At 34.7% G+C, this 25,823-nt stretch overlaps 1 protein-coding gene and 3 pseudogenes across 2 annotated transcripts; 3 read left to right on the top strand and 1 right to left on the bottom strand.

Moving 5' to 3' along the window:
- Window positions 1-2,461: 2,461 nt before the first annotated feature.
- On the bottom strand, window positions 2,462-4,060 carry LOC148583187 (uncharacterized; annotated as a pseudogene).
- Window positions 4,061-13,150: 9,090 nt separating this feature from the next.
- On the top strand, window positions 13,151-14,054 carry LOC148583186 (receptor-like protein 41; annotated as a pseudogene).
- A 300-nt stretch (window positions 14,055-14,354) lies between these two features.
- On the top strand, window positions 14,355-17,457 carry LOC132165817 (uncharacterized). The gene is made up of 2 exons (XM_088511724.1): window positions 14,355-16,530; window positions 16,814-17,457. Exons 1-2 carry the CDS (start codon window positions 14,355-14,357, stop codon window positions 17,197-17,199), a joined length of 2,562 nt encoding a protein of 853 aa, XP_088367850.1. The 3' UTR covers window positions 17,200-17,457.
- A 2,682-nt stretch (window positions 17,458-20,139) lies between these two features.
- On the top strand, window positions 20,140-21,606 carry LOC132165818 (acid phosphatase 1-like; annotated as a pseudogene). The gene is made up of 3 exons (XR_015909408.1): window positions 20,140-20,512; window positions 21,020-21,238; window positions 21,367-21,606. The product of XR_015909408.1 is annotated as an acid phosphatase 1-like (transcript).
- The last annotated feature ends 4,217 nt before the right edge of the window (window positions 21,607-25,823 follow it).

Below are 25,823 nucleotides of genomic sequence, written 5' to 3'. Positions count from 1 at the left end.
CGCTTGATCAGAATTTTATCCGTTCTCACACAATTGAAGTACAAAAGGAAAGATTGTCACAATTATCGCTAATTGTCAATTTTATATTAGGATTTTATTTTATTTTATTATGACTTTATTTCATTTCCTTAATAGGTTTAGATTTGCTTTAATTATTTTACTTTCCTTATTAGGATTAGGTTTACTATTGCTACTAGGATTATGTCTATTTTCTCTGCAAATATTTCTCTTCTATAAATAGGCTAGCTTATAATGTAGAACTAACTTATTGAATCATTATCAAATCAAAGAATTTTTTCTGACGAAGACGCTTCTTCTTGCAAAATCTATTTAATTGGCTACTTTAGTCTTTCGCTATGTCAGAGTTAGTGAAATTTTAAGCTTTGGTTGTTTGGATAACATACTTGCCAACTTTCGAGGATGGTTCCTGGAAATAAAGCATGCACAAGTTGTCGAAGTCGAGATGGGTGCTAATAGGGTTGACACAGGACACCATCACCATATGTTGGGTGGGATCGCGCACATCACATGTGCACTGGAGAGATCAGGCTTCAAGAATAAACGATGTTGAATGTTGATGGCTAAGTCGATCGACCACTATTTGGTTATAAGGCTTTTTTATCGTTCTTTTCTTCCTACCTCGACTAGCTAGTTAGGCTAATGGGATAGTTGAGACCTTCAAGTATTCTCTTTAATAATTGAAGATTCCAAAATCTTGACCATTGAATCTAGGACCTCGCTCCAACTTTGATAATGGAGGTCGCAATGATCGAACACAATCATAGAAATTATCCTCGACCACGCCTCGGCATTTTCGCCAACAGGTACTTTACATTTATCATCCCATTCCAAAGTGATTGGACCATCCTTATCTATCATAGCATTCCACCTCAAATTCTTGTTGCTTCCCCTTGGCCGTCTAACGGATGTACTAGCGATTAATCAAAATATGGAGACGTAGTTAGTTGTATTTGGCAAAGTAGTTTGCAAAGTGTATACAACAAACTAATAAGAAAAAGACCATATATTCACTTACAGTTTGCGGTGGGTGCGACTCCTAATGAGTGTATGTCATTAAACGGCTCTTGGGAAGGATGGCCCTCCGCCGCCACTGGGAGCGACGGTGATAGCACACCCGTATTGTCACCTTCATCAACGAGAGTCGGCCTATCACGACCCTCGACATGACAGAGGCCTCGGCCTCGTTCTCGGACTTGACCACGACCTTGGACTTGGCCACAACCTTGGCTTTGGCCTATCACCATTTCTAGTTGCTTTGATAGATCTGCAAACAACACAAAACAAATGTGGATCAGTCATATAACCATAATATTGCATGTTATATGGTTTGGACAAAAATAATTGTTCATATACTTAATTTAGTTAATTGCACATAAGTGGTCAATTTGTAGAAAAAGAAGAACCAAAAATAAAATATTAGTAGCAAAGCATCATACAATTTGTTAATCCAATTCCAACTTGGTCATTTTGTACCATAGTCTGTATCATTGTTGCTTGAGGATGACTGTTCGTGTTCAGAGTTTTAGATTTTGTATCATAGTTGCTACTTAACTCTTCCTCATTATCGAAGTTAGTATTATGCTCCTCAATCGAAGGCTTATCGTCAATGAACATGCTTGCATCAAGTTGCACGTATAATTCATCAATAGGTATTGTCGAATCATCTCTACGTAACATAGTAGAGTTTTCAACAATTGCAATATTACTCCCAACACATTCATTTTCCTGGTATTCCTCATTGTTGGTTCCTTGGTCATCATTCTCATTATCTTCCCCTACCACTATTGGATTATAGTATGTGTTTCTATTGGTCAGCATCTGCGCTACTTTCCAACTACCACCCAATTTAGGATCACTCAAGTAAAACACTTGTGCAGCTTGGCATGCTAATATGAACGGGTCGGAGTCATACCATTTACGAGAGGTATTCACAATTGTAAAACCTTGTTCCTTTCTTATTCCCCGCGTATTACTCCCAGTGTCCCACCAATCGCATTCAAATTGATACACCCGATTTCGGCTAGGGTAATATAACTAAAAAATGTTCTTCAACTCACCATAGTACTCATCATCTGACGTGTTGTACCCACCTTTAACAACAATACCACTGCTCTGGGTAGTACGAGTTTTTGCGCATTCTTTTGTGTGGAACCTAACCCCATTCACAATGCAACCTCTATACGATCTAACTTGACGATTAGGCATGAGTGAAAGATGATATAATTGTTCTGGGACATTTTCTGCATTACGCCCACCATTGTATATATTATCTCGAAACCAGCACTCGAATGTGGCCTCATGCTTCTTCTCAATGTCATGGCCACCTCCCCTTTCGATCATCTGATAGTGTTCATTGCATAGAAAAGTATATGTTGTTAGTAATCATTTAGTGTCATGATTAAACAAAAGAGAATTGGATAAGGAACCCATAATTATACACTTACTGCAAGTATGAAGTTGTTTCCTTACAATTGCTAAGTACATACCATCGAGCCCTCGCAAAAATGTTCTCATAAAGTGTCACATATTTTGCCGCATCCAATGGTTGAACTCGCTGAAAGAACGCATCAAGGCCTTGTTCCGTTTCTTCCAGACAGCCGTCAACATTTCGCCTTTCACGGCTCCATCTTGTCTCAATCCCAGGAAGATACATAGAGCAAAACGTCAAACACTCATCAACTAAATAAGCCTCAGCAATTGAAGCCTCCGGTCACGCTTTGTTTCGCACCTTCCTCTTATGTTTACCAAGCGTCCTTTCCATTGGATACATCCAACGGTTTTGTACTAGTCCCCCAAGCTCAGCCTTTTGAGGTAAATGAACCGCTAGATGGACCATAACATCAAAAAATGCTGGTGAAAATATTTGTTCCATATTGCATAGAATCACGATAATGTCGACCTTCATTTGCTTCAAGATATTTACTTTTAATGTCCGTGCACACAACTGCATAAAAAAATTACTCATCTCAATCACTGTTGTTTCTATTTCGGGCGTTAATTTTCTACGAATTGCAACAGGAAGTAAGCGTTGTAAGAAGACATGACAATCGTAACTTTTCATTCCCAATATCTTGCCAGAAAGCTTGTTCACACATCGACAAATGTTAGACGCATACCCGTCAGAAAATATCACACATTTCAACCACTCACATAACCAGTTCTTCTCATCTCTTGTCAAAGTGTACGCCGCAAGTGGCATCTTGGTGGTTGCACCATTTGTCTGCAAGTACAATTCTTTATGTATACTCATCTCACGTAAATCTCTTCGTGCGTTGGCTGTGTCCTTTTTCTTCCCAGGAATATTCATCAATGTACCCAAGATACTATCACATATGTTCTTCTCAATGTGCATGACATCTAAATTGTGTTATAGTTTCAATGTTGACCAATAAGGAAACTTAAAGAAAATACTTTTCTTCAAAATTCTAGGAATGTTTTACGGTGGTTTGTTCAAAATTCTAACAAAGGATATTCAAATTTTGTCGATTCATAGAAATAATAGGGTGAGATCCAATTTTGTCGTCTTAAGTCATTTTGGTGCTCTATGCTGATGTGTTTATCTTTCAGTGGATGATACAAAAGACTTGATTTGTTCCAAGTCTTATGGAAATTATTCTCATTACCTATTCTTTCTCTTATTTCTTTAGAATTTAGAAAAGATAACTTCCAAAATGTGTGAAATCAGGTAGAGATTTTATAGGAATGTTTTACGGTGGTTTGTTCAAAATTCTAACAAACGAGATTCAAATTTTGTCGATTCATAGAAATAATAGGGTGAGATCCAGTGTTATCATCTTAAGTCATTTTGGTGCTCGACGCTGATGTGTTTATCTTTGAGTGGATGATACAAAAGACTTGATTTGTACCAAGTCCTACGGAAATTATTCTCAATACCTATTCTTTCTCTTATTTCCTTAGAAAAGATAATTCTCACATGCGTGAAACAAGGTAGAGATTTTCTATGAGTGTTTTACGGTGGTTTGTTCAAAATTCTAACAAACATGACTCAAGCTGAGGATACTGTTGAATTTGCGAGCATGCTAGCGTGAAAACCGTTGCACAACGTAACTAAAAATAAATTGTTAGAATTTTGACTATTAATGCATAGTAAAACCTTTCGTGGAATTAAGTCTCTATCTTACTCTATAAAATCCTATAGAGCATCCCATTAGCATCATACGTTAGAAATGGCAAAAGTCTTAACCTTCTACTTTCTTCTTGCCCTTCTAGCAATCAGCTGCTGCGGTAAATATTTAATCCTTATTCATTTACCCTCTCCATATGATTTGTTTGATTTGCTTCTTATATACTGTCAGAAAAGATGCTCAACTTATGGTTCCAACTGCCAAGTTGAAATACTTTTAAGGATTTCTTATAATTTTCTTTTAAAGTTGTAGAATTCAGGTAATTTCTTGCATCAACAGCTTGAAAAATGTCATTTATTAAAAAATATAGCATGTTATCAATGATAATTGAATATTTTTCATTTTTTTTTTTTTTTTTAAAAAAAATGCACTCCCAAAACATATATTTTTTGTGATTGGTTTAAAATCGCACTTTTAATTTACGAAAGCGCAATAGTAGATGCACACTAAACCAAATTCGGGATGTAAAATCCAAGCAAAAAAAAAAAAAGTATCTCATCCCATAGAAAAACAATTAGCTTCCTCAAAAGAAAAAAAGAAAAAAAAAATTAGCATAATTTTATTAAACTATTTTGATTTAATGTGATATTTTTGATTAGTTGTATTAAGATTCTTATTATTGCAATTTAGCTAATAGTTGAGAAGAAGTGAAGAACCAATGAAATTGTAGCCAAGAATTTTAACCATATTGTAAGGTCTTTGAGCCCGAGAAATTAGGTATCGGGATCCATAGAGAGGGAGGATTGCAAAGCCAACCTATTCTGAGGAGTTGGGTCTCGTGTTCTAAACTGACCAAGAAGGACGTGAAACTTGTACTTAGACTGTCCAGGAAAGGTGGGCATCATAGGCCCTTTTCTGTGGGACGAGGACTTTCAATTCAAGTGAAATGAACACAAATCATTTTATGATCAAGAATTTTTTTTTTTTTTTTTTTTTTTTTTTTAACATTTTGAACTTCATTTATCATCAGAAAAAATAATATAGAGCGTGAAAACTCTCTAGATTTTTTTTTTTTTTTTTTTTTTTTTATTTAATGATGTACATAATGTCATATCATTTAAAATTTTTAAATAACTTGACAATATATAAGCATAAGATTGTTTGGAGTGATTGATAAAAAATAGTAATAACTAATAAGCATAAGATAGTTTTGTTTACGCAGGCAGTGAGGCCCAGGAGATGGGAAAGTCTATAGGCCGTCGCTGTTTCCACCGGGAGCGGTTGGGTACTGGCGCCAACCAGCAGACATGCGAACAGTTTTGTGAAAAACAATATGGCGGGGGAATTCGCAGACAAGCAATCCTCAGTGGGAATGATTGCACTTGTCATTATCCTTGCTAGTTTACCAATTATGTTTTTGGCTCCCTACTTAACCTTGGGACTAAATAAAACCAAAATCAATAATATCAAAAAACAATATGGCGGGGGAATTCGCAGACAAGCAATCCTCGGTGGGATTGATTGCACTTGTCATTATCCTTGCTAGTTTACCAATTATGTTTTTGGCTCCCTACTTAACCTTGGGACTAAATAAAACCAATATCAATAATATCAAAACTCTCTCTCTCTCTCTCTCTCTCTCTCTCTCTCTATATATATATATATATATATATATGAAGTTTTGAACTGTAAATGTATATTAAAATATAAGGTGAATGACAAAATTAAACAAAGTTCAAATTCATGATATTTGTTTTGATACCATACTAGATCATCATTTATCCCAAACATTAATCAATATTTCAATTTAACAAAAAAAAAAATCCTAATTCCCCATAAAATAAAGCCTAATGCACTCAAAAACTTCGTCAAATTGTAATTGGAACCCAACTCACCAATTTATGAAGAATATAATTTTTAAAACCCAAAAATGAAAAAAAAAAAAAAATTTCTTGGGTTTATTTGGATCCATAAGAAGATGATAATCGATCTTCATTTTGGATTGTTCATTTTGGATGTCCGTTTTTTTATACAATACTGCATGAAGTTGATATGAATGGATAAATTTAATAATTTAATTTATATTCTAACAATTTCCTAGCTATTTCTTCATATTTAAACAAATAATGTTATTGAGACTCTTAAGATGGATAAATAGTTTTCATTCTTTACTTTCTTTAGAAAATATAACTTCCCAGAGATAGATTTTCTAGGAATGTTTTGTGGTGGGATCTTAAAAATTCTAACATTTATTTTTAGTTAATTTGCTAATTTTTCCAAGTCGTAGGTTGAGTGGAAAAATTAACAAACTAACTAAAAATAAATTGTTAGAATTTTGACTAATCCGTAGTAAAACCTTCCAAGGAAATCTGTACCTTACACTATAAAATCTTGATAGAGCATCACATAAGCATCTTACATTAGAAATGGCAAAAATATTAACCTTCTACTTTCTTCTTGTCCTTCTGGTGATCAACAATAAATATTTAAGAAAATAACTCTAATTAGATTGTGGTGTGAATTAAGTGTTTTGCATATTTCAATAAGAAGCCAACATCTCAACTTAAAACACCAAAAAGTAATATAATCATTCTCTTGAGAAAATACATCATAGACAAAACCACCGGAGCCACTGTTTTGATTGGTTTTGGAAACTCCGATGTTGAGGGCTTGGAGGTTTCGGTGGTGGATGGTGGGTGTTGGGTTAGAATGAGTAGAAAAGTTCATAAGATTGATTTTGATTAAAAATACGGTGTTTTCAATTTCATTGTATTTGATGTTTTTATTTGATGTGTTAAATTTCTATTGAATGTTGTAAAAAGGAGGTTTTATACCACATCCTAATAGAAATGGCTCTCAATATTTAATCTTTACTTATTCATTTACCCTCTCTATATGATTTGTTTGATTTGTTTCTTATGGCTCCAACTTCAAGTTTGAGCCCATGTTATCCCACCATCAGACTCTTCTGATTTCTTTTGAAATTATAGATTCTAAAATTACAGGGATTCAGACAATTTCTTATGAGAATTGAATATATTTTTATAAGATTCTTACTCTTTATGTAGTAGAAAACACACAATAAAAAGTAATTGGTTGTTTTAGCAAAAATTAAACAATTGCCCTCTATATTATATTTACTCAATGTGTTACAGTGAACTTTTATATTTCACTATATTCTAGTTTACAGTGGGATTTCGTGCAATTGTATTTATCCTTACTAGTTTACCAATTATGTTTTTGGCTCCCTACTTAACCTTGGGACTAAATAAAACCAAAATCAATAATATCAAAACTCTCTCTAGATCTCTCTCTCTCTCTCTCTCTCTCTCTCTATCTATCTATATATATATATATATATATATATATATATATATATATGACTGTAAATGTATATTAAAATATAAGGTGAATGACAAAATTAAACAAGGTTCAAATTCATGATATTTGTTTTCATACCATACTAGATCACCATTTATCCCAAACATTAATCAATATTTCAATTAAAAAAAAAAATCCTAATTCCCCATAAAATAAAGCCTAATGCACTCAAAAACTTCGTCAACTTGTATTGGAACCCAACTCACCAATTTATGAAGAATATAATTTTTAAAACCCAAAAATGAAATTATATATTTTTTTTTCTTGGGTTTATTTGGATCCTAAAAAGGATGATAATCTATCTTCGTTTTGGATTGTTCATGTTTGAGAAGCTCCCAATTTAAGGATGTCCATTTTTTTATACCATACTTCATGAAGTTCATACGAATAGATAAATTTAATAATTTAATTTATATTCTAACAATTTCTTATAGCTATTTCTTCATATTTAAACAAATAATGTTATAATTGAGACTCTTAAGATGGATAAAGTTTTTCATTATTTTCTTTCTTTAGAAAATATAACTTCCCGGAGATAGAGATATGATATTTTTAGGAATGTTTTGTGGTGGGATGTTCTAAATTCTAAAATCTATTTTTAGTTAATTTGCTAATTTTTTCAAGTTGTTGGTTGAGTTGGAAAAATTGACAAATTAACTAAAAATAAATTGTTAGAATTTTGACTAATCCATAGTAAAACCTTCCGAGGAAATCTATACCTTACACTATAAAATCCTGATAGAGCATCACATAAGCATCTTACATTAGAAATGGCAAAAATATTAACCTTCTACGTTCTTCTATCCTTCTGGTGATCAACAATAAATATTTAAGAGAATAACTCTAATTAGGTCGTGGTGTAAATTAAGTGTTTTGCATCTTTCAATAAGAAGCCAACACCTCAACTTAAAACACCAAAAAGTAATATAATCATTCTCTTGAGAAAATACATCATAGACAAAACCACCAGAGCCACTGTTTTGGTTGGTTTTAGAGACTTCGATATTGGGGGCTTGGAGGTTTCGGTGGTGGATGGTGGGTGTTGGGTTATAATGAGTAGAAAAGTTTAAAAGATTGATTTGGATTAAAATACAGTGTTTTCATTTCCATTGTATTTGGTGTTTTTATCTGATGTGTTAAATTTCTATTGAATGTTGTAAAAAAGTGGTTTTATACTACATCCTAATAGAAATGGCTCTCAATATTTAATCTTTACGTATTCATTTCCCCTCTCTATATGATTTGTTTGATTTGTTTCTTATGGTTCCAACTCCAAGTTTGAGCCTATGTTATCCCACCATCAGACTCTTCTGATTTCTTTTGAAATTATAGATTCTAAAATTATAGTAATTCAGACAATTTCTTATGAGAATTGAATATATTTTTATTAGGTTCTTACTATTTATGTAGTAGAAAACACAGAATAAAAACAATTGGATGTTTAGCAAAAAGTAAACAATTGCCCTCTATATTATACTTACTCAATGTGTTACAGTGAACTTTTATATTTCACTATAGTCTATAACAAACATTTTACTTTTAAGCAAAAACTAGCATATCTGCTGGAGATGCCAACTACTTTTTTCGTGAGATGATACAAAATATTTTATTATTAAAAAGTTGTGAATTGATTTGATTGCAGAATTGTTTAGCAATACCAAATATTAAATACTATACTTCCATCGCATTTTTATTTTATTGAGTTGATGTGGCACTTTGATCAACACTTGCTAAAAAAAAAAAAAATTCAAAGAATTTATGAATATAGCTACATCAACCTAATGAAATAAGAGATATACTATTGGTTCTCCCCCATCCAACAATTGTAAATTTACTATTAAATTTGTGGGACCCACATGTGGGTCTTACAAATCCAATAATAGATTTGCAAGAGTTAGACGTGGGAAAAGTCCAATGGGAAGGAAAAGAATTATCTCTCATGAAATGAATGTGAGATAGTGTAGCATATCTATGATTTTTTTTTTCCTGTTCAAAAAAGGTTGGAGGGGGAGACCAGTTATGGCTATTCTACTTAGACGTGACCATAGTAATACCAACTCACGGGGGACTGCTCAGGAGGAACCTAGACGGCGGAAACCATAGACGCACCCTCAAGAAGACGCTTCACATAATAAAGTCCCTTACCTTCGCAAAGTTGGATTTCAACCTATTGCAGAAATTGCACCAGAAAGAACTTTTTGAAATTGCAAGGTTAGTTATTTGAATCATGTCAAAGTACTTGAAAGTATGAGCACACTTGAAGAACTTGAGCTCTTTAGCAAAGCAATCGAGAAGTTGATCAAATTTACACACTTCCTCAGTTTAGCTATGCAGGTGGAGCTAGCTAAAATGCTCTTTTCATTTTCAAATTATACGCACAGTAATATTAATTGTGTTGCATTAACCAATGAGAAGTTTTTACCATGGAGTTACAGGATGATGCCGGAAGATTAAAGTGTAAAAAGCAAGAGGATAAGTAGTCGAGAATTATAATAATTGTCTTGATTCAAGCAAACAAATTCAGCAGAAAATAATTGTTTAAATCCTCTTGAAGTAAAAGTTTTTGTAAAATGAAGTGGAATGTGCATGGAAAATTGGACACATATTCAATTCTTTTATTTGGTAAGTATATGCCTGGTGACATATATCAACAGTATATGGCAATATTAAGCATATAATAACTTAAGGATAATAGCTCAAGGAAACGGATTTTTTTTTTTTTTTTTTTTTTAAAAAAAAAAAATGAAACAGAGTTCTTTTAGGTGCACATCATGAAGACAAGGAGTAGAGATTGTTAGTAGTGTTTAAGAGAAATTACAGCATTGTAGAGGATTTGCATGATCACTTGGGGATCGGACCACTAATTACATCACATATATGCGTGGTCTGTCTCAATCTCTCAATCAATTATATATTTCACATGCTAACTGACGACATAACTTCCCCTTTAACTTGTCGACAATCCAAAAGTTTGCATGCACGAAAACACCATGCAAATGGAAAGCTACTTAATTATTGTGCCCCCTTTGTCTGGCATGGTGGGACTGGGAGATATTTATTGAAGAAACCAATTGGGATCGATTGTAGTGTTTAATAGCCTGTCTCCAGCAATTAATGAAACGGAGGAAATTCTTGGACAGAGCCCTTAATTTGTTTCACTCTCAAGCATTTTAGCTAATGATGAACTTGACATGGGAGCTTCTCAGAAATCACTGAATAGCGATCCATTATTGACACATTTTTCTTCTCCCACTCAATTATTGTGGTACGACTCTTGTTTGAAATGTGAATGCCCTTTCACGTGAGTTTGTTCAGAGTTTTCACTGAAGACATATATGGTAGAGCCAATACCAATATAAATAAAAATCCATGTGGTTCACTTAAAGAGAAGGTCAAACAATCAGAGGCGCTAATTATGCTGAATTGCTGCTTCTATTTGGGCTTCTCAAGAACACAATAAGTACATAATCAATATGTAATATATGAAAATTAAGAGATTCACATAATCAATATGTAGCTTATGAAAATGATGAGAGTTATATAATAAATATGTAACATATGAGAATTAGGAGAGTAAATAATACATTAATTTAATTGAAAACAACTAAGAATTGTTGGCTCGAATCCAAGCTTGCAATTCCTATCCAATCAACATGATGCCCATTAGAAGTTAGCAAGCTCACAAGCCTTTAGAAATAAAATAAATTGACACTTTGGTAGCATCTAGTAAATGAAATTGTTGGACCTTGAGGCTCCATATAATATATATGTATACTAATGTAATCTTTTGTATTTCTGAATAATCTCATTAAAAAAACTTTCAATATGTTAATCTCTTCAATATACCCAAAGACTTTTTCTTCTACCTATTCTCTTTCGCTTTCAGAAACTTCCTAACCATTTTCCCTCTAGTCATCACAATATTCAATTATTTGTTTATGAACCTTTTTTCTTTTTAATTATTTCCTAATTGGCACAGACTTTCTTTATTTAGCATATGAGCTAAAGAGTCTCATATAACTGTTTTTTTCTATGCCTGCTCAAAAAGCTGACTTTTGACGGGTGGAAATATTGCAAAAGTTTACTTTGAGTTTGATGTAGAGCGATATTTACTATATTTTTGGTAAAAAAGAAAATATCAAAAATATCAAAAATAATATTTGAGCACGCTTGATCAGAATTTTATCCGTTTTCAGACAATGAAAGTACAAAAGGAAATATTCTCACGATTATCGCTTATTGTCAATTTTATATTAGGATTTTATTTTATTATGACTTTATTTCATTTCCTTAATATGGTTAGATTTGCTTTAATTATTTTATTTTCCTTATTAGGATTAGGTTTACTATTGGTACTAGGATTATGTTTGTTTTCTTTACAAATATTTCTCTTCTATAAATAAGTTAGCTTATAATGTAAAACTAACTTATTGAATCATTAGCAAATCAGATAATTTTCTTTCAAAACTCTGTGGAGTTTGTTTTCTTTTCTCAACCTGCGGGTTTGAGTTTACCTTTGGGTTGAAGACGAAGACACTTCTCCTTACAGGATCAAAGACGCTACTATTTGATTAGTTACTTTAGCCTTTCGCTAATTAGAGTCAGTGAAATTTTTGGCTTTGGATAACATACTTGCCAACTTCCGAGGATGGTTTCTGGAAATAAAGCATGCACAAGTCGTCGAAGTCAAGATGGGTGCCAGTAGGGTTGGCACAGGACACCATCACCATATGTTGGGTGGGATCATGCACATCACATGTGCACTGGAGATAAGATCATGCTTCAAGAATAAACGGTGTTGAATGTTGATGGCTAAGTCGATCGACCACTATTTGGTTATAAGGCTTTTAATCTTTCTTTTCTTCCTACATGGACTAGCTACTTAGGCTAATGGGATCTTTGGGACCTTCAAGTCTTCTCTTTAATAATTGAAGATAACTAAGCTATTGGCTCTTAAGAAAACATATATATCTAATGTTACCAAAAAAAAAATTATATTAGAAATTATTCAAATCCTTTTGTAAAACTCTATAAATAGAAGGGTTAATTACATTTTTAATACCTAGATTTGTACATTTTTATTTTTTCCCATCCGGGTTTCTTGATCAGCATTAACTGTGATCTGCGTATTTGCTAAATGCTGTTTATTCGACAAATAAGATCTTATTAAATAAATATTAAATAAAATTATAATATTTAGCGTTTTTCTTTTTAATTGGGACATATCATCATGACAATGTCATTGGGGTGCATGATTTTCCACACAACATCTTCCAGTCCAGGTTACAACATTTTTACCTTGAATTAGCCTTATAATTTAAGTTTTAACCGATGGAATTAACTAGAAGAAGAAAAAGTGTACGTGACCCGATACTTACTATTTTAAGATGAAATTAAGACAAGTTAATTAAATTCCTGAACCTTTATGGACAAAACACAAAACATGGTTGGTTACCACTTACCACTACCAGGAAAAGAAATGAAAGGGAAAGGAGATATACAAGTTCGGCAGAGCTAGGGACCATATTCTAATGTTGACAACCTTTGACTATGTTCACACTTCTTTACCAATCATGCAACATACATTTATGTTATAACACTACTACTCTCCCTTCCTTTCTCTCCATCTGTGCTGTAATAGATTGAAATCAGATCAAAAAACAATGACATGTGAAACTCACCCCAAGCCTCCTTCTCTTCTTTTACTTCACCTTCTTTTGATCTCCATTCTTCCATTACAGATCACAGCATCACCAAGAACACAAGCTAAAGCTCTTGTCAAATGGATAAACACTCTCTCCCCTCTTCCCCCTCCCTCTCCTCTCACTTCATGGTCTCTCGCCAATCTCAACCACCTTTGTAACTGGAAAAGCATTGCCTGCGACTCAACCGGAACAGTCTCCGAGATAAACCTCAATGGAACACAGCCAAAGCTCAATGGAACACTGGCCCACTTCAACTTCACTCCATTCCTTAATCTCACCCGCTTCGACCTTAGCCACAACCATCTCAGCGGACCAATACCTTCGGAGATAGGCCGGCTAACGGAGCTTCAGTACGTGAGTCTTCTCAACAACTATCTTGATGGGAAAATCCCATATCAGATTACCAATCTACAAAAGGTACGCTACTTAGACCTTGGAACAAACCTCTTACTAAATCCTGATTGGTCTAAGTTTTCAGCCATGCATGCCTTTGTTGACACACCTTGCCTTTAATTACAATCAACTAGCTTCAGAGTTCCCAGTATTTATACTTGATTGTCACAACTTGACCTTCTTGGATTTGTCCTATAATAAGTTCAATGGAACAATACCAGAATCTTTATTTACCAATCTGGGCAAGCTTGAATTCCTCAATCTTTTTGATAATTCATTCCAAGGATCATTGTCTCCAAACATTTCCAACCTTTCCAAGCTCAAATATCTTTTTCTAGGAGTAAACCAGTTCAGTGGTCTAATTCCTAAGGATATTGGAGTATTGTTCAATCTTCAAACTATAGATTTGTACAATAATTCATTGGAAGGGAGAATTCCTTCTTCAATAGGCCAGCTCAAGGGCCTCTAGAGTCTCGATCTTAGCTTGAATCACTTGAATTCTACAATTCCTTCTCAGCTTGGGAATTGTGCTAACCTCACCTTCTTGGCTTTGGCTACAAATTCGTTAACTGGGGAATTGCCTTTGTCTTTGGCCAACCTGACTAAAATTACAGAGTTGGGTTTATCTGATAATTCTCTCTCTGGTGTCAGCTCACCGTATTTTCTCTCCAATTGGACCGAGTTAATCTCTTTGCAACTTCAGGGGAATCGTTTCACTGGAGGAATTCCACCGGAAATAGGCCTATTGACAAAGCTCCAATTTCTTTTTATGTTTAATAATAGCCTTTCTGGCTCAATTCCCTCTGAGCTTGGGAGCTTGAAAGATTTGATGGAATTATACCTTTCAGAAAACCATCTTTTTGGTCTGATTCCTTTGACAGTCGGGAACCTCACAAACCTTCAATTCTTACAAGTGTCTAAAAATCAACTTTCTGGCTCAATTCCATCTGAGATTGGGAACTTTAAAGATTTGATTGAATTAGACCTTTCAGAAAACCACCTCTCTGGTTTGATTCCTCACACAGTTAGGAACCTCACAAACCTTCAAGTCTTTAAACTTTACTCCAACAATCTCACTGGCACAATCCCACCGGCATCTCTGCAAATTCTTGATCTCAATACTAACCAACTTGAAGGGGAGTTGCCGGACACCATTTCTCGGCTCGGTAATTTAACAGCACTCTCTCTTTTCTCAAATAAATTCTTTGGCACTATTCCGAGTGACTTTGGGAAGTATAGTGCTCTGAGATATGTTAGCTTTTCCAACAACAGTTTCTCTGGAGAATTGCCTCTTGAACTGTGCAGCGGCTTTGCTCTTGATGAGTTCACAGTGAATAGCAATAACTTCACAGGGCCATTGCCAGACTGCTTGAGAAATTGCTCGCAACTAAAGAGAGTGCGGCTTGATGGGAACCGATTCAATGGAAACATTACAAATGCTTTTGGAGTTCATCCAAATCTGAGTGTCATTTATCTTAGTGACAATCAATTTGTTGGTGAAATCTCAGCGGAATGGGGAGAATGTCAATCTCTCACCGATTTGCAGATGGACAGAAACAGAATTTCTGGAAAAATCCAAGTAGAGCTTGGAAAGTTGACTCAACTGGGCGTTTTAAATTTGGGCTCCAACAAATTGTTCGGGGAAATTTCATCTGTACTTGGAAATCTAAAGCTGTTGTACAAGCTCAATCTAAGCATGAACCATTTGACAAGAGAGATTCCTCAGATTCTAGGCAGTTTGAGTGAGCTTAGCAATCTTGATTTGTCTAGAAACAGTTTGATTGGGAACATACCAAAAGAACTTGGGAATTGTGGTAAATTATTGAGCTTGGACTTGAGCAACAATAGCCTGTCAGGGGAAATACCATCCGAGCTTGGTAACTTAATAGTATTGCAGTTGCTGTTGGACCTCAACAGCAATAGACTCTCGGGAAATATTCCTCAAAACCTTGCAAAGCTTTCAAAATTGGAGAGTCTTAATGTGTCACATAACCAACTTTCAGGGGAAATCCCATCATCATTTACCACCGGCATGGTAAGTCTACGCAATAGCTCCATCGATTTTTCCTACAACCATTTAACAGGTCCGATCCCGATGGGTACAGTTTTCAAAGATGCACCAACAAAAGCTTATGTTGAAAACTCAGGTTTGTGTGGAGATGTGGAAGGACTAACTCCTTGCTACACAAATTCCAGAAAGAAAAAGCATTATAATACAACTCTAGTGGTTGTCCTCATTCCTGTTTGTGGCCTATTGCTGCTTGCAATCATTGTTGCTGGAATCATAATATGTTACCGGAAGACAAAACCCCTTGAAGAAAGCAAAACACTTGGAGAGTATGATGAGAAGGCTGAGTCACTTATATGGGAAAGAGAAGGTAAATTCACATTTGGGGATATCGTGAAGGCCACAGAAAACTTCCATCAGAAGTACTGCATTGGAAAAGGAGGATTTGGAAGCGTTTACAAAGCTGCATTGAAAACAGGTCGGATTGTTGCAGTTAAAAGGCTTAATATGTCAGACTCCAGTGACATCTCAGCAGCCAATCGCAAGAGTTTTGAGAATGAGATTCGTATGTTGACAGAAGTCAGGCACCGCAATATCATTAGGCTTTATGGGTTCCGTTCCATTAAGGGATGCATGTACTTGGTTTATGAATATGTGGAGAAAGGCAGTTTGGGAAATGTATTGTATGGGGTGGAAGGGAAAGCAAAATTGGACTGGGGTAGAAGGGTGAACATCGTGCAAGGTGTGGCTCATGCAATTGCATACTTGCACCATGATTGCACTCCTCCAATTGTGCACCGAGACATTACAATGAACAACATATTGTTGGAGTCAGAGTTCGAACCACGGCTCTCAGATTTTGGAATTGCAAGATTGTTGAGTTCAAATACAACTAACTGGACAACAATTGTTGGGTCTTATGGCTACATGGCTCCAGGTAAGCTATTAATCTAGTTACTACATTTTTGTATTGATCATTTCAGGTATTTGTCTTAGGATAGACCACTTTCCTATAATAATTATGAGAATTTTTTTTTTTTTTTTTTTTTTTTAAAAAAAGGTAATTGTTTGAGTAATGGAGTAGGATCCGGACAAGAAATTTCAGGGGATCCTCATTCATTAGAGTATGAGAAACTCTTCAAAGATGAAAGTGTTTCTCGTATCAGGAAGTGTTTATCTTATCCTTATACGAATGTCGATTTTGTTTTATGGATGCGCAGAGCTTGCATTCACGATGCGAGTAACAGATAAATGTGACATTTATAGCTTTGGAGTGGTGGCATTAGAAGCTATGATGGGCAGGCACCCAAGGGAGCTCTTATATTCCCTGTCATCGTCCAAATCAACAAAAGCAGCACCAATTTCAGGCAGTGCAGAATTTCTTCTAGAGGATGTGGTAGACCAAAAACTCCCACAACCAACCGGCCAAATTGCGCATGATGTGGCATTTGTGGTTACAATGGCCTTACATTGCGTGAGTGACACGCCAGAGTCCCGACCCACCATATGTTTTGTGGCACAAAAACTGTCAACTCGAACCCAAGCTTGCAATTCCTACCCAATGGACACGATGACCATTAGCAAGCTCACTAGCTTTCAGAAATAGAACAAATTGGCATTCTGGTGGCATCCAGTAAATAAAAATGTTGGACCTTGAGGCTCCATGTATATATGCTAGTATTATCTTTTGTATTTTTGAATAATCTCTAGGGTTGATGTTCGGTTGAGCACTAGTGACAACAATCTTAAACCCTAATAGTGGTACTCTTTTGCCATATAACTGCTCCCTATGACTTGTATGTTTCTTCCATAGTGTTTCATGTACAGAATATAATGTTTACTATAAATAATTTCACCATCCATAATCAGCCAAATTTTGTGATTGTTTGAAGTTCAGCTAGCAAGTACCCTATTGGAATATAGAGGGTTTTTTTTTTATTATTATTATTATTTTATTTTATTTTTTTATAAGCATATGAGTAGTTACTATGACATTACATTTAAACTTTAAAATGGAGAAAAAACTATTTCATGATACAAAATGGATTTCACAGATCTAATTATATATACATTGTCATATACTTATAATTTTAGATACAACAAAATAAAATATGGACCCTGAGAGGTGTCCCAACCACATAGAAAAATGAAAACAAAATAAACACAATTTTGATAGATGAAGGAAATACAACTTCCAGTTTTCCATATTAGCGTACAATTAAAGAGTTACATTATTTATTAAAAAAAAAAAAGTTACATTAAGACAAAGCTTGCAATTTTTCTTCGATGGTTGTTAGAACTAGTGGCTAATATTAGAACACCAGTGGAAGGAAGGCCAAATGACACTTATCGCAATGCTGAATCATGAATTATTTTAAAATTTAATCGGATACAAAAGCATAAACTTAATAATTTAAGGAGAAACTTCACTTATATATATATATATATAGGCGGCTAGCGGTTTTGAAAAAATCTAAAACCATTAACCATAACCGCCTAAGTAGTTAGCGATTTTTCTTAACCGTCTTCAAAAGTGATTAATAGTTAACGAGCGATTATTAACAGGCCCTTTTTCACCCCTAAATAACATCAACAAGAAAGTTGAAGCCATACTTTCAAGCTCATACTATCCGAGACTTAACTAAGTACCCCCATGAAGAAAACCTTGTAAAAGATCCTCTCTATTTCAAATGAAATTGAAGGGATCCATTTAGTTATTTTTGTTTTGGAGGGACAATTTTGTCATTTTACATTTTTTGGACAAAAATGCCCCCTAAAAGTAACTAAATGGATCCCCTCCATTTCATTTGAAATGGAGAGGTTCCTTCTCCAAGTCGATGCTTTGGGACGCTAGTGAATTGGACTATAGATTAGAGAATTTAATAGCGAGTACTTTCTAAGAACATCAATAAAAGGGCGCATACGGTAGCTGATTTTCTAACAAAACTTCATACATACATAATCTTTTTTTTTTTTTTTTTTTTCTGAGCAAAACTTCATACATAGTCAATACACTTCACACCAAGTTTCTATCCCCAGGCCCAACTAAACCAAAAGAGTCATGCTTGGCCCCAATTTGATACTACGGACGACGTCTCACCTAGTCAATTTCATTGATTTTTTTTTAAAAAAAAAAAAAAAAAAAAAGCTTTACAAAACTCCACACATTTTAAAATTACTTATAGACTATGTTAGTTCTTGTGTTGGCTTAATTCAGTTCAAAAATGCAGAGGCTACTGTTCACGAGCTCAAACACTGATATAGAATGCTCAGAATCCAATCTCCACCGTTCATAATGTAGATTCATGTGTTATGAACGTCCCTGCAAAATTTCAGCTCAATCGGACCACAAACGCCCATCGATCGGGGCTGTTGATCAAGACTGGACAGCATTTCCAGAATGCTGTTTCACCCATGTCCGGACATGCCTTCCCCGGGTCCGGACCTCATTTCCAGAAACTCAAATTTTGCTCCGCAAAGCTGTGTCCGGACAGCCCATTAACATGTCCGGACACCCCGTAAGTTTGAGGCCCAAAAACGTGATTTTAAGTGGTTTAAGTCTAGGGTTTTGTCGGGGGTATATATACATCATTATAGAAGATAGAAGTATGAATTTTTCACCCCCAGAGAGTTCGTGTGAGGCTGTGCTTGAGTGATTATTTTGTTGTGAGCCAAATTGATTCCTCTTAGAGGATTTTTGTTAGTATTGATTGTGTGCTTAATTGAAGTCTATCGGAAGGGTTCGATAAAGGAGAATCACGTTGAAGAAGATTGTGAGCGTAGAGACAAGTTGGAGGCTTGTCGATCTTACAGAGTCAAGGTCTTGCAAAGGGTTGTAAGTGTTCCTAGTGTCTGTAATCTCTAGATAATCTTTTGATAGTGATTTCCTGGGTTTGGCTGCCCCGGAGAGGTTTTACTTTTAGAACGTTTTCTAAAAGGTTTCCTCTTCGTCACCAAAATCTTTGTGTGTGATTGTTCATATTTTGGTGATTGTTTGCTTTGATAAATATCCGTTAATTCCGCATAAAATTGTGATATTTATCTGTTTAGAGTTTTTCAGACTAAATTTAGTCTAAGTTAGTAAACTGTTATTAATGACATTAAGAATTTAATGTGTCTTTCAAATGTTTATAAACACTTGGTACTATTTTCAAATGAGTTTGAAAATATTTTCTACAGACTGATTTATAAGAAATTTTTGTCCTTATTATTATTATATTTTATTGTAGATTGGAGTCCGTAAACAAATTAAAACAACCACTGTGTCATATGTGAATAAGTTAATTAATTTGCAGTTGATCGATCTATTTGTAGAAGGGAAACATAAACAGCATCAAAAAGAGGGAAAGGGGTTGCCAAACGGTGCCATGGGATCTAATCTACGAAAAAGAGACATAACTACATAGGGGACATCATTTATGAGTTGTGAAGCAATAGTTTGCCCTTTTGTCTGTTTGTTCATAATGTATTCGTTAATCCACTCCACTTTAATCAATTACCCGGTTCATGAGATTTTCAAAAACAGGCCATGACACCCATGTGATTTCTACTGATCTTCTCAAGCCGCTTCATTGCCTTGGTGGCTGCTGCAGATTGGAACATTTTGAACCAGAGAAGGAGAAATGGGGTGGGATCTTCTTCTAGCTTGAAGAACTACCGTGAGAGTTGGAGGATCAATGTGGAGGTAAACAACATCAGGGGATTTGATGTTGTGCCTTGTGCCACAAGAATGCGTTGAGTACATCAAGAAATACATGACATCATCCCAATACAAAGCTGACTCCGAGAGAGCCATTGAAGAGGCCAAGCTTTACCTGAGCAGCTGCTGCACTCTGAAAGGTGATGGTAAATACATGGATCTTTGATGTTTATGATACCCTTCTCTCCACAGTGCCTTACTACAAGAAACATGGTTTTGGGTATGTACAATGTTATATGGCATCTTTCATAGATCATTGAAAATTTTAAGATACTTTTGTTTTTAGGAGCTTCCAACTCAAGTGCATTGAAAATATGATTTTATTTTATTTTTTTTAATGTTTTTAAAGCATAATTTTTTAAAAAAATGCATTTTCAAACAACACATTTTTCGCAATTTTGTTTAAAATCACATTTTTACTTAGCAAATTCGCAGGAAAATTATACTCTTAAGTTCTATGTTTTAGTTTTCTAATGCGCCAAGTAATTGGTCTCATAAAACTTTTAGTTCTATCTTTCGAACTTTCAAAAACAGGAATGCTTTGAAAGTGTCTCGTAATTTAGCCAAATGCGTCGCTTCCGATCTTGTTTTTGGAAACATTCCTATAGAATCTCCTATTTTCTCTTCCATCCCGATCAAAATGGTAAAGATCCTCACGTGCAGTCCCTTTCCCTCATACAATTAAAAAAAAAAAAATTGTTCTCATAAATCTCAAATTAATTATCAGGCGGGAGAAGCTGAAGCTGCTGAACTCAACCTTTTTGGAAGAATGGATGAAAGAGAGCAAGGCACCAGCTCTAGAGCACACATTGAAGCTCTTCCATGAGATCAAAGATGTAGGGTTTAAGATCTTCCTGGTTTCTTCAAGAAAGGAAACACTTCGATCTTCCACTGTTGACAACCTCATCAAGGTTGGTTACCATGGATGGAAGACTCTAATACTAAGGTATATATGTAATTTAACATGTTCATCCTCATTGAACCAAAAGAAGAAAGAAAGAAGGTTTTAGAATATATTTTGTTGATAAAAGCTTGACTATATCATGAAAGAATATTCTCTCTATATATGTACAGGGGTCTTGAAGATGAATTTATGGAAGTGCAAAGATACAAATCCAAGGCAAGGCAACATCTGGTTGATGAAGGGCATCGTATATGGGGCATTATTGGCGATCAGTGGAGCAGTTTTGAGGGCACTCCCAGTGCAGAAAGGACATTCAAGCTACCCAATTCCATTTACTATCTGGCATAGAAATCTCAAGCTATAAGAGCATGCATCTTCATTTAAGTAAAAGCTATGGTGTTCTTCTTCTAGATTGCCTCCACCCGATCCTATATCTTCCTACTTGTTCATCAAGGCTATGAATTTTTTAAATATTTGCTGCTGTATTGCAATGTGCTGGATGCTGTGGCTGCAAATTAATTAAACTCTTAAAATTGACAAAGAACATTTTCTGAAGGACAAATTGATTTGTTCACAGATTTCAATTAGCATCACTAATATAAAATGAGATTAACATGAAACGAAGGGAAGAATTATTTCTTTATATTGAAAATGCACGTAAGATCACGTGTTCTAAGAACGGATGTCAATACCCATTTTTCAAAGATGTTGAAAATTCAGTGCAGAGAGAAGTGGGTTTCAGAATTCAGTGGACTCAAAAAGGAATTTGTTATTCAAGTAATTAATTGAAAATGATTTGATGCACTACCCTATATTTGTGTTTTTTGAATGTAGTTGAAGCTTCCGTATTTGGAAAGAACTGCTGGAAGCAGAGGAATTTTGTTGGTTTTGGTTTCTGCAGAATCCAATAAGTGCTCTGCAGTCTTTTACCTAAAAAACATTTACATGTTCCGATTCCCAACATCACGCTCTTCCGACATTTGATTCAATTTTTCCACAAACTCATCCCCAGGAATTGATGAACTTGGCATGGGAGCTTCTCGAAAATCATTGGAAAGCAAACCATTGTTGACATTTGACACCTTTTTTCCCCTCCTCAATTATTACCGCACGACTCTGGTGTGAATCATGCGTCGCCTGAGTTTGTTTCAGAGTTTTCAAACTGCTCTTACAATATCAAAGTTAAGAGTAATTTTGTAATTTTATAAAGTATATAAAAGTATAAGGGTCAATTATATAGGATTAAAATTGCAATAGAGTCCCTTACAAGCATCAATACCCGGTGAAAGTTATTAGAGGTGATCTCTATCAAACTATATAAAATAGGAAGGAAGATTTGTATATCCCTACTATATAAATTCAATTATATAGAATTTTGTAATTGATTTCGTTAAAAATCTTAATTTATCAACTTTATCTTTATCATGTCGTCTTTATCTTTAGTCTTTTAGGCTCCGTTTGTTTCGACATAAAATGTTTTTTGTCGAAAAATATTTTCAACATTAAATATTTTCCTAAAAAATGATTTGCTAGAAAATATTTTACTGTGTTTGGCGCATACAAAAAATCACAATTTTATATATATATATATATATATATATATATATATTTTCATTAAATCATATTAAACTCTAAATTACAAAAATGTCTCGACCAAGTCTTAGAGGTGTCCTAATAGAATCCAGCAGGGACCCCACTGCGATTTGCTCGGGACCTGCCTGCAGCCCACCTAGACCCTGTTGGGACCCGCCGTGATCAGCCCAGGACCAAGCTCGAACCCCCCCACGACCAGACATGGACTTTTTTTGTTTTTTTTTTTAATTTATTTAGAGTTTAATATGATTTTCTATACACACGAAATACCGGAAACATTATTTTTCGTACATGCCAAATGTCGGAAAATGTTTTCTAAGAAATCATTTTTTTAGGAAAATGTTTTACATCAAAAATATTTTCCGACGTCAGGTCCATCAAGTCTTGGCAGGGTTCCGGTGGTGTCCTGAGCGGGTCCTAGATAGGTCCCTGGTGAGTCCCTGTGAAGTCCAAGGCAGGTCCAGTCGGATCCCAGGCGGGTCCCGAACAGGTCTAGGCGAGGTCCCGGGCAAGTTTACCTTACCTGTGCGGCGCTCTAACTTAAACATGTAGTTTAACGTTTGGATTTGACGAGAGATGAAATGGAGGTATAATACGTAGCATTAATTTTTATTTTTTTTTAATAATTAATGCCAAACATGAGGATCTATCTTTGTTTTATTGTGTTTTAGATGTTTAACGTTTGGATTTGACATTCGAGTATACGTCATTTCATTGGTGGTTCTTAGTGGTGTGGCTTAGCTTAACAATGTAGTTTAGATTTTAAAAATGCATTTTTCAAAACACATCTGTTACGATTTAAAAACATATATTTTTTAACATTATCAAACCGCTACTCTAAAAAAATGCACTTCTAAATAATACTTTTTTGTAATTTTGTTTTAAAGCACACTTTTGACCTGCAAAATAAAAAGGCCAAACAGACTGAGCATTCATGTTTGCCTAACCAAAATATCTATTTTCGCTACGGTTAAAAAAATCAAACAAAAAACATACCGAAAGGCCATCTCAAACAAAACTGATCTTTCTTCACTTGCTTACTCTTAGAAATCAAGTGGTAAGAAATGTACAACTTACCGACATTCGTTCAATTATCATTTCATCTCCAAAAAAACCCCAAAAATCAAGTGGAGAATTTTATATATATATATATATATATATATATATATATATATATATACATATATAAAGGTTAATGGGTTAATGGGTACTACAAAATCAGCCCAGTGTGATGAAGCTGAAATGGAAGTATAATACGTAGCATTAACTTTTTAAAAAAAAATAATTAATGCCAAGCATGATGATCTATCTTTGTTTTATCGTGTTCTCTCTCAACAACATCATTATTGGCAATGTCTTCTACAATACAAAATTTTAGGAGAGATCATTTGTATTTTGAATTTTGTAAAAGATTTACACTAGAACCAAAATGTGTTAAGGAATGATCTCATATTGACTGTGGACAAGATTTTTGGATGTTTATACGGAATGTACAACCCTTTCTTATTGAACCGGTTTTATGAGATGAGTTAGGCTTTGAAATTTCTTCTTGGTATCAAAGCCTTCCACAAGACGAACGAGGCCCACACTACTTACCCCGTGACAAGGAGTAGGAAAAATACTAGCCTGCATGTGAGGGAGAGTGTTGAGGGATGATTTCATATTGACTGTGGACAAGATCTTGGGCATGTTTATAAGGAATAGATAATCCTCTCTTATTGAACTGATTTTATGAGATGAATTAGACCCACGAATTTCTTCAAAATGGCCCTTTCCAAGTCAAGTTCTCTCTCACGCACACAGATACTTATAGTATCTTTTTAATCTTTTAAGCAATTCCTTGTAATCCATTAGATGAATTAAGTAAACTTTAATATAAAAGTAGATTAGGGGTCATCTTAATATCAATGTCTTCCTCGAAAGTTTAGTTTCAAAAGCTTATTCCAGATCTGCATCAAAGCAATCCCTTTTGTAGAAACTGATGGTGAACTTTTGATTTTGGATGAAAAGAAGCATGTGTTGGACTATGTTTTTTTAAGGCCCAAAACTGAGATTTAAAAAACAGGGGAAAACAGAGGTGTAGTTGAACAATGAACCCATTAATAATCCTGCTTTTGTATTGTGAACTGAACCCATTAAAACTCTGTAAGATTTTACACGCTGAGCTAACTAGAATCTTATTTTTACACAAAGGTTTTACCCCATAAATGAAAGTAAGTTGACTAGTCATTTTAGGGTGATAGCATAAACATGATTAACGCTTTTCTCTGACCTATTACAACATATCTACAGCAATATCCACCAAAACCAAAGCTAAATTTCAATGCAACCAACAATTAATATCAGTAATTCTAATATAATAAATTTTTAGAATTTTTAGCTACAGTAACGAAAGCAAAAATGCTTTGCCCAACATTTCATTCAATTTTTTCCACAAACTCATGGATTGTAGTTTGTAACATGCTATGCAAAGTGTAACATGCAATGAAAGAAGAGATTGAGGTGGGAGCTGCACAAGCATCCATGTGGCAAGGTGGAAGAGACTTGAAGATTAATTAGTTCTCTTAGCTTGTAACTAAAAGGTATCAGAGGAAGAGCAACCGGATTGTGGTTAGCCATTCTCTAAGATCAATTCAGTTAGTAGTTGTGAAGTTAGTTAATTCAGTTTGTTAGTTGTAGAGAGAGCTATTAATAGCCTTGAGGGCAGAATGTATTGGGCAGCTTGTTGATTGTAGTTCTTTCATGAACATGGAGTTTGGCATGCTCGAACATGCTTAGGAGATTGAGTAGCCCTCAAAGTTACTCATTTGTTCAATAAAGTTCTTCACTTCTTCTCATCTTTCCATTTCTTCTCTGCCATTCTTTCATTCTTTTCTTACTTAGTTCCATTTACAGTGTTAATTCATAACAGCACTATAACATAGTTTTGGTACAGACATTAATGAAAAGGAGCATTCCTGGACAGAGCCAAGTTGATGGTCAAGTCTTCGCTGAAGTTTCTCTCCAGTCGTTTCACTCTCATTTATTGAAGTTT

The sequence above is a fragment of the Corylus avellana genome, chromosome 11 (genome assembly GCF_965113065.1).
Source record: "Corylus avellana chromosome 11, dhCorAvel1.hap1.2, whole genome shotgun sequence".
Lineage (NCBI taxonomy): Eukaryota > Viridiplantae > Streptophyta > Magnoliopsida > Fagales > Betulaceae > Corylus > Corylus avellana.
The sequence above is the reverse complement of the archived record's forward strand: the minus strand, read 5'-3'. Positions and strand labels throughout refer to the sequence as shown.

Bases quoted from the DNA above. Each gene is read 5' to 3' on its own strand.
- LOC132165817 (XM_088511724.1), top strand. From the start codon at position 14,355: ATGTTTAATAATAGCCTTTCTGGCTCAATTCCCTCTGAGCTTGGGAGC. The intron at 16,531-16,813 runs GTAAGCTATTAA...ATGGATGCGCAG, and splicing joins TTATGGCTACATGGCTCCAG to AGCTTGCATTCACGATGCGA.